General features: G+C 49.5%; 1 protein-coding gene across 1 annotated transcript in view; it reads left to right on the forward strand.

The window, feature by feature from the left end:
* Positions 1 to 372: 372 nt before the first annotated feature.
* PDLIM1 (PDZ and LIM domain 1) overlaps positions 373 to 13,637 on the forward strand; it is a 37,672-nt gene continuing 24,407 nt past the window's right edge. The window contains exons 1-2 of the mRNA XM_056849681.1: positions 373 to 471; positions 10,010 to 10,161. Of these exons, the coding sequence (XP_056705659.1) occupies positions 373 to 471; positions 10,010 to 10,161 (251 nt within the window). The remainder of the gene's footprint in view (positions 472 to 10,009; positions 10,162 to 13,637) is intronic.

Consider the following 13,637-nt stretch of genomic DNA (forward strand, 5'->3'; position numbering starts at 1 on the left):
CCATTTGCCGCTTTAATGCCCATTCCTCCAGGACGCAGAGATCCTTCTGGAGCACTTCACAGTCCGGTTTTGTTTTAATCGCCCTAAAGAGTTGGGTGTCATCTGCCAACTTGGCTACTTCCCTGTTCAACCCCAACTCCAGCCTTCCCGGGGCGCGAGAAAGGCCGGGGGGGGGGGGCTGCCCGCCGCGCCCCTGCGCGCTCTCCCGTCCGGCTCCAGGCGCGTGCGCGCCTGGAGCCGGACGGGAGAGCGCGCAGGGGCGCGGCGGGCAGCCTCCCCCCCCGGCCTAAGGCGGAGCTTCCCGGCCGGCCAGCCCAGCCCAGCCCAGCCGCGCAGCGCAGCGCAGCGCATCGGTGCAGCTGGCGCGGCGGGATGAGCGGCGGTCAGCGGCTGGCGCTGGGCGGGCCGGGCCCCTGGGGCTTCCGCCTGGTGGGCGGCAAGGACTTCGAGCAGCCCCTCACCGTCTCCAGGGTAAGCCGCCGGGAGACCCCCGCCCCGCCCCCCGGCAGCAAGGGGCGCCCCCCCTGCACACACCCCCGGGGGGCCAGAAGCCCAGCCCAGGACGCCAGGAGGGGGGGGCGCTGCCTTGCTCTCGACCCCCCCTCCCCAGCTGCAAATGCCCGCCTTGGGCTTGGGGGGGGGGGTGTCCAGGGATCCTTTTTCCTGACCCTCTTTGTGGTTGCAAAGACCCGGGGGCCTTTTTGTCTTCCGTGGGTTGTCCCAAGGGGTGCTCTGGCCGGGGCTCCGCGGGTCCCGGTCCGCCCTCGGGGGTGGGGTGGGGGGAGCTGCGCTCAAGCAAGGGAGGGTTGCCAAGTTTTGGGCTGGCCCCCGTTGCAAAGGGAGCCCCGGCCGGGGCACAAGCTTTTACCGGTGGCTTTTTCACGGTCCTCCCTTCCCGAGGTGGATTCGAGGCTTTTTGCATGTGGGGATGTTTGGTTCCCTTCTGTATTGCCGAGCTTATTGAATTGGCCCTGCTCTTCACCTGCCTGCCCACCAGCATCAAGAACAGAAATAAAGGAAATAAATTCGCAAAGCGGTTGCGCTCCAGGTGCCAAAGTCCAGCTTCTCGGGAAGGACTTTAGAGCAATTTCCCCCCCCCCTCCTTGAAATGCAGCCAGACCGTATCTGGCAGCTGCAGGATCCTGTACGGGGTCAGATTCGAATCCAGAACTTCAGAGAACAGCCAGATACTGGGGGGCAGGAGCTTTGGGGCGGATCCCTTCCTGAAACTGGGAGGTCCTGCATACCTCCTAGGTGAGGCAGAGCTCAAGAGACCAGCCCCGGTCTCGGGTTGCCAGTTTCCACATGGGGCCTGGAGGACTCCTGGAATTGCAGCTGATCTCCAGGCGACAGAGATCCTTTTCCCTGGAGGAAATTGGCAACTTTGGATAGGGGGGGACTCCGTGGCATCAGACGCTCTCCTCCCTAAAACCTGCTCTCCCCGGGCCCCACCTTCATGGAATTTCCCAGTCTGGATTTGGCAGCTCTGTGAGTTTTTTGTCTGAGCGGGAATTCAAACCCAGGCCCCCACAGTCCTAGTCTAACCACTGATTGTCCCCACTATCTTCACCCCCCCCCCCATGGTAGATTTTTGAGAGCCAGCATGGTGTAGTGGTTAAGAGCAGCGGACTCTAAGCTACAGGTTCAATTCCCCACTCCTCTACATGAGCGGCGGACTCTAATCTGGAGAACCGGGTTTGATTCCCCACTCCTCCACACAAAGCCTGCTGGGTGACCTTGGGCTAGTCACAGTTCTCTCCGAGCTCTCTCGGCCCCACCTGCCTCACCAGGTGTTTGTGGTGGGGAGGGGAGGGAAGGCGATTGTAAGCTGATTTGATTCTCCTGAAAAGGTAGAGAAAATAGGGGTATAAAAACCAACTCTTCTTGTTTTAGTTTGGGTTTCCATTTAATTTGTTTGACACATACCCCACAATGGGCTCATCTTCCGCATCTCTTGGGGATATTCTAACTTGTGCAAACGCTTTCTAGTCCATGTGCTGCTTATATACCAGGTGTGTTACGGTAGTTTGAGTTACATTCCGCATGGTTGCATGTCAGTGCGCTGTTACCTGAACGGCAGCTAAATACTCCTCTTCCTGCACAATGCCGCAGAGTTACCATGCTACCCTGTTGCGGCAACCTTTTTGTGGACTTCTGCCAGAATAAACCTATTAGTCCTTAAGGTGACACAAACACTCTAGATTTCAGAAAGGTGTTGACAAATGAGCATGGAAGAAAGAAACCCAAACTTTTCTATCATGTTATCTGAGAGCAATGCTAGGGTTACCAGATGTGGAATGGCCTGTTTGCAAATTTGGGGAGGAATCAAATCCAACCTTTTCAGGAACATAAAACAAGTGTAGAAAAGTCAAGGACTAAAGAGGGATTAAAAAAAAAACTTGGGAATTGCATGGGCGAAACTAAAACTGAGATGGCTGGATTTGCCCACCTTCGATAACTGTATTTCTTCATTTTCTTTATTGTATTGGATTTTGAGGCCGCTCTTCCCAACTAGGTTGAGCTTAGAGCAGTTTACAACCATTTTGTGAGGAAATTACAAGGTATTGGCTTTTTTTATGTCCCAATTTTACTTTGGCCAAAATTCTGCTTTATTTGTTTCAAGGCCAAAGGTAAAAAAAAAAATAACAATCACACTTTCAAAATTGTATTTTTAAAACATTTCAATGATACAAAGTGTCTCTTTGTAAATAAACTGGTTTAAAAAAGAAACCTAAAAGTAATGCAAATGCACAGGTTCAAAGCAATGGGTTTCTTAAACTTAATAAGTGACTTTTTAATTTATTTATTTATTTGCCAGAAATTTTGCCAGTCTCCAAGGTGCTACTGGACTCCCACTCCCCTCCACTGTGTATGCATGTATGTCTTGAATTATTTTCTTAGATCAGTTTTTACTTGATCTTTCTTGAGTTTCTGACTTCAAGTTTTCTTAAAATATTTACCCTGAATTGCTTGTTGTTGGTTTTTTTCCCCTTTTAGTCCTCTTCCCATTTGCTTTCCTTAGATCCTTCTTGGATGCTGTGTCCCACTCTAATGGAATTCTGTTTGCCATAAGTGACTTTTTGATCAGTGGTTTAAAATCTTCTTTTTTGTGTGGAAACGAAAGAACCCCGGGGAAGAACTCTGATTTTGAGACCAAGCACGTGGTGTTATTATGGGGCTTCCGCCTGGCCCTTGTCCTCACAAATGCTGAGATTCAGGAGCCAATATTCTCAGTAGGTCACCTCTTGAGCTCACTTGCGTGATTTTCATGCCCTCCACCATCCTAAGGTCAGCCGTCTCTTCATGTATTGGGACCCTACTAATCCTTTAAGGTTGGCCGCCATGTAGAAACCATGTTTTGCTTACCAAGTTTGGGAAGGAAAATTCTGGCTGCAGCCTTGCTCAGAAACCTTTCCATATTTACAGAGAGAGCCATAAAGAGTTCTGTAACGCAAACAAGGAAACGCAGCGTGTAACTAGCCCTTTGGAAATGTACTCCTAGCTGGTCCAAACGCTAACTAGTTGATTTCAAACGATCATCACCATTACAGCAGCTGATTAGGATGCAGCCTTTGTTCAGCAAACGTGATTTGTGAATAGAAAACCTGGTCAGATCATCGGTCCAGATCCATCTTCTTTGTGTTTTAAGTCTGGTCTAAGTTTCTTTTGCACAGATTAATCCATCCTGGTGTCTTAATTTCTCGTAGGCCTTTTATGCACGGCTGTTTCACTCGCTGTCACCCCTCTGACAACTTTGGGTCTTTGTGCTGATTATGCATGCCATTTCCAGCCGTCAGAGGTCACCTCGCTCTCCCCCTGCGTTTCCCTGTATTTTGCCCGCATTTTTAAATTCAAGATATAACAGGTCTCTTTATTTAATTTATTTATATCCCACATGAACACATGAAGCTGCCTTATACTGAATCAGACTGATCAAAGTCAGTATTGTCTACTCAGACTGGCAGCAGCTCTCCAGGGTCTCAGGCAGAGCTCTTTCACATCACCTATTTGCCTCATCCCTTTAACTGGAGAGGTCTGGGATTGGACCTGGGACCTTCTGCATGCCAAGCAGATGCTCTACCACTGAGCCACGGCCCCTCACCTATCTCCATGGTGGTGACCCAAAGCAGTTTACCTCATTCTCCTCTCCCATTTTATCCTCACAACGACCCTGTGAAGTAGGTTAGGCTGCATGACTGGCCCAAGGTTACTCAGCAAGCACCCATGGCAGAGTGGGGGTTCGAACCTGGGTCTCCCAGATCCTAGGCTGGCACTTTACCCACTACACCAGAACTTATACCCGAGAGTCCTTATAGCTCGGGAATTTCTGCAGGCAAAACGCAGGGCCTGCGGACTGAGGTTGCTTCCGCTCTAGTCCTTGGCGCGTGTGCCATTCAGGTGGCTTTCGTAGCAAATCCAGACCCTGGCAGTGCCATATTGTTGCGGGTCAGGGTTTTGGGCATCGTCCTCCCACCTGTTTCCAGAGCAGGTTGCAGAAATATCGAGCTGAATCTCAGTGTGAGCCCGTCCAGAGAGGACCGGCCAAAAATGCTGTTGTCCCGCCTGGTCCCTTTCCCTGTTGTTCTTGAACTACCATGATGGCGAAGAGGAAGCCCGATCAGGAAATGCTGAGTTAATCTAAGGGGTGTGGGGAAGGCCAGGCTCTGTTTTTTTATTCGTGTGTTTTGCCGGCATGCTTGGAAATTTTCTCCCCCCCCCCCCGAACATTATTTTCGGTTCTGCTGGCGTATGACGAGTCATATAGTACAACGAGTGGGGGAGGGGGCTTTATTCTTTTGTCTCCCTCCCAATTTATGTTTATGGTCTTATATTTGCCACATTATTTGAGTCTGTTTTTATTTTACTTTATTTTAATGTTTTTTTTGTTCATCTTCTGGAGCTGATTTTGTATCTAAATAAATTTTGACTAACTGATAGTACCACGAGTGATCAATTAAAAGAAAACAGAGAATAAGTAGGGCTGTTCGGACCTGGTTAGTACTTGGATGGGAGACCACCGAGGAAGTCTAAGGTCGCTACACAGAGGCAGGCAATGGCAAACCACCTCTGTTCAGTCTGTTGCCTTGAAAACCTTATAAGGGATCGCCATAAGTCAGCTGTGACTTGATGGAACTTTACACACACACCAATAGGACTTCGAACAGGGTTGCTCCAAGAGGTGAAGAAGCGTGAGCAAATTCTTTCATTTGTTTTTGTGCATTTTCAACCGCCTAGTTGAGCAACAGAAAGGAGGGGCCGTGGCTCAGTGGAAGAGCCTTTGCTTGGCGTGCAGAAGGTCCCAGGTTCAATCCCCAGCATCTCCAGTTAAAGGGACTAGGCAAGTAGGTGGTGTGAAAGACCTCTGCCCTGAGACCCTGGAGAGCCGCTGCCGGTCTGAGTAGATAATATGGACTTTGATGGACCAAGGGTGTGTGTGTCAGCATTCGGCAGCATGATGCGTTCATATGTTCATTTTCCAGCATCTATTTCATTTCACGTTTTAGGGGAGGTGCTGTGGCCCCGTGGTAGTCTCTCTGCTTGGCATGCAGAAGGTCCCCAGTTCAATCCCCAGCATCTCCAGTTAAAGGAACCAGGCAAGGAGGTGATGTGAAAGACCTCCACCTGAGACCCTGGAGAGCCGCTGCCGGTTTGAGTAGACAAGACTGACTTTGATGGACCAAGGGTCTGATTCAGTATAAGGCAGTTTCATGTGTTTATGTGATGTCATGTCTGGGGGAAGAACAGCAAGTTAAATGAGGCTCTAGAAATTTTTTGAATCTCTAGGTAAAGGGTTGTGGAGATTTGCAAAATTCCTAGAGCATTGCTCAACATGTGTGTGTGTGTGTGTTAAGTGCCGTAAAGTCGCTTCCGACTCATGGCGACCCTATGAATGAAAGTCCTCCAAAATGTCCTATCTTTGGCAGCCTTGCTTAAATCTTGCAAATTGAAGGCTGTGGCTTCCTTTATTGAGTCAATCCATTGCTCAACATGGTGACGTTGATTCTAGTTCTTCCCCCAGAAGCGACATGGCCGCATCAAGCTCCACCCCCCCCATAATCCCATGCCAATAGGGCTTCGAACAGGGTTCAAGAGTTGAAGAAGCATGAGCTTCAACCTCCTAGTTGGGCAACAGGAGGGAGGGGCCGTGACTCAGTGGCAGAGCATCTGCCTTGCATGCAGGAGGTCCCAGGTTCAATCCCCGGCATCTCCAGATGAAAGACCTCAGCCTGGGACCCTGGAGAGCTGCTGGTAGTCAGAGTAGACAATACTGACCTTGATGGACCGAGGGTCTGATTCAGGATAAGGCAGCTTCTTGTATTAAACAGGGAATGGCTCCATATGGCTCCAAGAAGTGGCTCTTTTTAAAAATGGATCAGGATGTCACAGAAACGGTTGAAATTGACCAGAATATTCTCGTCCATGACCGCCTCTGAATGGGAAGGGGAGGAGGAGGAAGGCTTCCTTGGCCAGCTTTGGGGTGACCGATCGGAGACGTGTCAGCTGCTTCCCATCCCCTTTGCCAGCGTGGTGTAGTGGTTAAGAGCGTTGGCTTGGAGCAGTGGACTCTGATCTGGAGAACCGGGTTTATTCCAGGTTTGATTCCCCCACTCCTCCACATGAGCAGCAGAGTTTAATCTGGAGAAGTGGGTTGGTTTCCCCACTCCTACACATGAAGCCAGCTAGGTGACCTTGGGCTAGTCACAGCTCTCTTAGAGCTCTCTCAGACCCACCTACCTCACAGGGTGTCTGCTGTGGGGAGGGGAAGGGAAGGTGATTGTAAGCCGGTTTGAGTCTCCCTTAAGAGGTAGAGAAAGTCGGCATATAAAAACCAACTCTTCTTCTTCTTTGCTGGGGTTGCTGCAGGATTGTAACGGCAAATTGCTGCCACATAGAGGGCGGTGCAGAACCCCAGGTATGATGCAGGTCTCAGCAGATAGCAGTGCCTCCAAGAGCAGAGGAGGGGGGTACTCAATTCTGGGGCCCAGGAAGTTGGGTAAGCTGCCACGGGGGGGTAGAATAGCACACTTGTTGGGGGGACGATGATGACCCTTGGCGGGCCTGGCTGGGGGGTAGAAGAGCAATGCAGCAGAAGCACACAAAGATCGAAGCGTCAAAAGGTCATTGGAGGATCCCTGCTAAGTTGGCAGCGGTATCATTAGAGAGGAAGCCGTTCCTGTGGTCAAGGAGGAATGGCTGCCAATGAATGGGACTCAAAATGTTATTGGCTGCCTAGTTTTGCCCAGTTTAAAGTTCCTGCAGAACTCAGAAGCGCACACTGTTTCTAAACAGATGGCGTGGCAGGAGAAAAATCCACTTGGCAATCCCACGCCTCTGGTGAAGTGGGACCGATGGAGCGAAGAATTCCAGGATTGCAGGTCTGTTTTATTTGCCCCCAGAACAAGTGTGAGGAAAACTGTGGACAGCAAGAACAGCTGAGCCAGTGTGGCGTAGTGGTTAATTAAGAGTGGCGGACTCTAATCTGGAGAGCCGGGTTCGATCCCCCACTCCTCTGCATGAAGCCTGCTGGATGACCTTGGGCTAGTCACAGCTGTCTCCAAACGTTCTCAGCCCCACCTACCTCACAAAGTTGTGGGAAGAGGAAGGGAAGGAGATTGTAAGCCAGTCTGAGTCTCCTTAAAAAGGTAGAGTAAATTGGGGTATAAAAACCAACTCTTCTTCTTCTAATTCTACCTGAAATTAACTAGGCTCTATAGAAAGCAGGTGAACAAGAGAGAGAAGAGAGGTTTTCTTGTGGATGGTTTTAGGGCAGCCTGTGTGTTTAATTGCTGGACTGTCTAACATCCTTATTGTTTCAGCTCAGCTACTGCTAGACCACGGGCAGTGGCCGACGTGTCTGCATTTCCCTGACCAAAATATACACAAATAGGCAAGGGGGGGCACCTTTTAATTATCTGGGAGAACCCCCAGGACAGTTGGTGCAGCTAGAACAAGTTAGAAAATGTGAAAACTGATGTTCCGAACGACGGCGGCATGGCATTCCCCCCCTCCAGCATGTAGCAGAAAAAAATTCAAATTTGCAGTCAGGCCTGCTGTGGAGCTGAAAGGAGAGAGACGCAGGGACGGGTTTTTCACCTGGAGGCTTAACTGGAATGCTTTGCTGTTTGCCAGAGGAAACAGAGGGTGCGGCTTGTGAAATGCAGCCCGGGGCTGGGTTGAGTGAGCTGTTGAGAGAGAAATGGCCCTGGACAAAAGAAGAAGAGGAGGAGGAAACTTGTTGGCCCTGAAGGGGGGGGGGGGCTTCGCCTTGTCTGGAGGGGCACACAATGTAGCTGGAGGTACCTGCAGAAAGCAGGTGTGGCTTGTAAAGAAGAGTAGGAGGGTGGGCTGTGGTTTAGGCAAAGAGCCTTGTGGAAAAGAATCTGGAGTCTGAAGTCTCCGTGGAGGAGTGTGAGACGGAGAGGCGGCGAGATGCTGTTTCTCTGGGGCAGGGGAGCTGAATTGCCCGTCTCCCTATGGCTGCAGCCCCATAGGGATTTCTCCTCACACAGCCCATACTAAACAAGAGCGTCCATGCAGGATCATGCCCCGCAGCTGATCTGATAAAAGCTGTGTTCTGGATCCTGCCTGCCCAATTTTGGAATTAATTAATGGGGAGTCATTACTTTTGTAATTCATCCCTGATTTGGGGGGGATTTGAACCTGGTTCTCCTCCCAGGTCTTAGACGGGCACTCTAACCCCGATGTTGTCTTTGTTAGCATTGTGTTTCCAGTTTCTGAAATCCTCACCCTGTTGCATTGTTTATTTGCTGTCGGATTGACTGGCTTGTCATGTTTTGTAATCTATCTTGGCTTTGACTGGGATGGCCCAGGCTAGCCCGATCTCGTCAGATCTCAGAAGATAAGCAGGGTCGGCCCTGGTTAGTATTTGGATGGGAGACCACCAAAGAAGTCCAGGGTTGCTATGCAGAGGCAGGAAATGGCAAACCACCTCGGTATGTCTCTTGCCTTGACCTGGATGGCCCAGGCTAGCCTGATGGTCAGATCTCAGAAGATAAGCAGGTTTGGCCCTAGTTAGTACTTGGATGGGAGACCACCAAAGGAGGATGGGGTTGCTATGTAGAGGCAATGGTAAACCACCTCTGTATGTCTCTTGCCTTGACCTGGATGGCCCAGGCTAGCCCAACCTCATCAGATCTTGGATGCTAAGCAGGGTCGGCCCTGGTTAGTACTTGGATGGGAGACCACCAAGGAAGCCCATGGTAGTGACATGGAGGCAGGCAATAGCAAACCACCTCTGAACGGGATCACCACAAGTCAGCTACGATTTGGCAGTTTTAAAAAATCCACCCTGAGTCTCATTGAGAAAGGTGGGCTATAAATCAAGTTAAGTGATTTAGTGGTAGAACATCTACTTGGCATTGAGAAGGTCCCAGGATCAATCCCCGGCATCTCCAGTTAAAGGGACTAGGCAGGTAGGTGATGTGAAAGACCTCTGCCTGAGACCCTGGAGAGCTGCTGCCGGTCTGAGTAGACTATACTGACTTTGATGGACTGAGGGTCTGATTCAGTATAAGGCTGCTTCATGTGTTCAAACCCAATTTGGGATAAATCCCAAATAAAAACAAGAGGCTAGATGGCCATCTGTCAGCAATGCTGGTTCTGTGAACTTAGGCAGATCACGAGAGGGAGGGCAGGAAGGATTGTGTCAGTGTTTGGCTCTCTGGCCCTTTCTTGCATGCCCAGGGAAATGCCAGTTGTCACTTTCGGGGTCAGGAAGCGATTTTCCTCCAGGCCAGATTGGAGGGTTTTTGTTGCCATCTTCTGGGCATGGGGTAGGGGTCACTGGGGATGTGGTGAGGGGAGGTAGTTGTGATTTCCCTGCATTGTGCAGGGGGTTGGACTAGATGACCCTGGTGGTCCCTTCCGACTCTATGCTTCTATGATGCCCCAGCTCAAAGGAGAAACTGTGACGTGGCATGTGGGTGGAGGCCCTGCCCTGCCGAAGTGGGTGGGTTGCATTTTCATGCCTCTTTCTCCTCCCTTCCAGGTGACCCCGGGCAGCAAAGCGGCTATGGCCAATCTGTGCATCGGAGACATCATAATGTCCATTGATGGGGAGAGCACGGAGGGCATGACTCACCTTGAGGCCCAAAACAAAATCAAGGGCTGCGTGGAGGAGATGGTGCTTACAGTGAGCAGGTAAAATTGGCTCCTTGGCTGGAGGAATGCTGGAGTTCAGCTAGCCTTGGCGGTTCCTCTTGGCCTCTTCTTGTTGAAAACCCTCTTCATAAACGCACTTTTTAGGAAGGTGGTCTTTGCCGAACTGTTCCAAGCTTACGGTGAAAATTGTGGGACGTTGCGTGCTTATTGCAAGACCACCTGACGTTGTGACGCAGCCTTGATATCTCGGGGTTTCTTCTGCATCCTAAAAGAAGCTTGGCTGAGAGATGCTCGTGGTCAGTCTGTCACATGGGAAGTTTGTCCCTGATAATCCAACAGTAGAGACCTTAGATGTGCACTGAAATCCACTGGGAGGGCATCTTGGCCATCTTCTGGGCATGGAGTAGGGGTCACTGGGGATGTGGTGGGGAGGTAGTTGTGAATTCCCTGTGTTGTGCAGGGGGTTGGACTAGATGACTCTGGAGGTCCCTTCCATCTCTATGACTCTATGAAAATGGTGTGTTGGATTGTTGCTGGCGATCCCTTTGGCTGGAGAAATGGGAGGCTCTTAGGGCCTGGTGCTGTGAGCTCTGTAGTCTTAACCCAGAGGTCAGTACAGAAGTGAATCACCTGGCTGTATTGTACCCTACAGTCTGTAATGGCAATAGGCATCAAATTGGAGTGCCGTTTCCCCAGTTCCTCAGCCCCAGAGACTCCCAGCACAGGGCCTTGTGGTGTCATTTATATATTTTTATTTGCTTTATTTACATCCTACTTTTCTCCCTGGTGGGGACTCAAAGCAGCCTACCTCATTCTCCCCTCCATTTTATCCTCACAACAATCCTGTGAGGTAGGTCAGGGCTGAGAGGGTGTGACTGGTCCAAGGTCACCCAGCAAGCTTCCCTGGCAGAGCGGGGATTCGAACTCAGTTTTACCCAGATCCTAGCAGTACTAACAGCAATCCTTCCACATTCCACACTGAAAACTGTGGATCCTGAAATGGGTGACACCACAACCGTGTGGTTTTGTAGGGATGGACAATTCCCCGTACTAAAAAGGTAAAGGTAGTCCCCTGTGCAAGCACCGGGTCATTCCTGACCCATGGGGTGACGTCACATCCCGACGTTTACTAGGCAGACTTTGTTTATGGGGTGGTTTGCCAGTGCCTTCCCCAGTCATTAGAGAACATGCCGTAATACCAGGGCATGCATGCCCCGTGTGTGGTTTGGAAAGATGTATTGCTGCGGGGGAGAAGAACTTGGCCCGAATGTCCAACTTTTCTTCTTTCCAGGGGGAAAATAAGCATGGGGGGAGGGACACAAATGGGAAACACATACAGAATAGAAAACAGGTTTGCAGACCTTTTGACAAACAATGCCAAAACATGCACAGGCAAGGCTGGGAGAGATCTGTGTCTTTTTCCTCTCTGCGATGAGACACCGTCTCTCCATGGCAGTCCGCACGTGTGCATTTTACGCAGGGCCTCCGGAGTAGCAGCTGGGGAGACCCTCCCCTTTCCCAGTCAGCAGACTTCGGTTGTTGTCGCATGGAAATGTCGCCATAGGAGGCTTTTAACGTTTGTAGGAGTTGTTTGCTTTAAATCGATGGTGGTGCTTTTTGTGAAGGTGTTGAGTTACAGAATAATTGATAAATAGTTAGTGGATCGTTTTCAGAGTATACCTGTGAGTATACAGGTTCCTTAGGGTTGCCTGCTCCAGGTTGGGAATTACCTGGAGATTTTGGGGGCGGAGCCTGAGGAGGATGGGGTTTGGGGAGGGGATGGACTTCAATGCCTTAGAGTCCAATTGCCAAAGTGGCCATTTTTTTCCAGGGGAACTGATCTCTATCGGCTGGAGATAAGTAGTAATAGCAGGAGATCGCCAGCTAGCCCCTGGAGGTTGGCAACCCTAAGGTTCCTGGATATGCAGAGTTCTTAATAGGCAAGAATGAAAAAGTGAAGAGTCTTGCGTTTCTCCAAACACCGAATACTTTTTTAAAAAATGGCTCCTGTCTGGATCATGGAGAACACAAACTGTCTACATCAGTGCATTTGATTGTATTCTGATTCATTTAGGTCCTTCCAATAACTGAGGATAGATTGGTTTAGAACATTTATATCCTGTTTTATTTATTTAGAAAATTCTATGCCGCCTCTCCAGACACTTGCTTGAGGCAGCTCCTACCATAAAAAAAGATAAAGTTGTCAAAACTGCATTGGTGTCGTTAAAATTAATATTTAAAAAACCCAGCCAGATAGAAACAGCATGAAACATTTAGTAGCCAAAAATGATATCTTGCTCGTCCAAAGAGTGGCTAACAATGTAAACTAAAAATACAAAACAATACAGTAATTATACTTCCTTATACAACTTATGAAAATAAAGGTAAGACTGTGGCTCAGTGGTTCAGTCCCCTGTGGCATCTCCAGTTAAAGGGACTAGGCAGGTAGGTGATGGGAAAGACCCTTTTCTGCCTGAGACCCTGGAGAGCCGCTATTGATCTGAGTAGACAAGACTGACCTTGATGGACTGAGGGTCTGATTCAGTAGAAGGCAGCTTCATGTGTTCATGTGACTTCATAAATAATTAAAATATCACACACACACCCAAAAAAAACCCTCAGCAGTTTTCAGGTTTAACAACTCAAATAAATGTCTCCGAATCCGTTTACTATTTCAGCAGCTTCCCCCACTCCCCGAACAGCCAAGTTTGTTTGTTTTTTTAATTTGTTGAAAGTTTTTTTTGGTGTTAATCCCTAAACGTTCATGGAAACCACATTTTTCCATCTTCGGTCAGGGCATGTTAGCACCCGCTGCTTTTTCTTCCGGGCATCCTCGGAGTAGGGCGGGCCAGCCGCACCACATCTTGGCCAGCGTCCCTGATTCGAATCACGTCTGGGGTTGCACGAGGAGACTTCCGCAGGCAGGCAGGTGTACTGGCTTGCCACTTGCTTAGGGTTGCCAGCTCTGGGTGGAGAAATACCTGGAGATTTTGGGGGTGGAGCCTAAGGAGGGCGGAGTTTTGGAGGGAGGGGCTCCAGAGGGGTATAATGCCATAGAGTCCGCCTTCCAAAGTGGCCATTTTCTCCAGGGGACCAGAACTCTGTCGCATGGAGATCAGTTGTAATAGCGGGAGATCTCCAGCCACCCCTTGGAGATTGGCAACCCAACGCTTGCCCCTGTTTTTTTCCTTGTTCCTTTGCACATGTGCATTTCAAGGGACAAAGAGAAGCAAAGAGAAGGACTCGGTGGTATCCACAGGTCTTGGCTCATCAGTTCAAAATGTGTGCCCCCAAGTCTTTTTTTTATTACTTATATTTTTTATTTTTATACATAGTGATAGAAGCCAAAAAAATTACAAAAAAGTATGTAAAATACCAAAAAGACTACAAAAATGGGGAAGACAACTAGATATAATAAGCCAAACTGAGGTTTCTACCATACATACAATCAACCCAGCATACTAAAATTGCTAATGTACATACAGTTACATGCGCATGCTTGACTAAATATCTCA

The sequence above is a fragment of the Euleptes europaea genome, chromosome 5 (assembly GCF_029931775.1).
Source record: "Euleptes europaea isolate rEulEur1 chromosome 5, rEulEur1.hap1, whole genome shotgun sequence".
Classification (NCBI taxonomy): Eukaryota; Metazoa; Chordata; class Lepidosauria; order Squamata; family Sphaerodactylidae; genus Euleptes; species Euleptes europaea.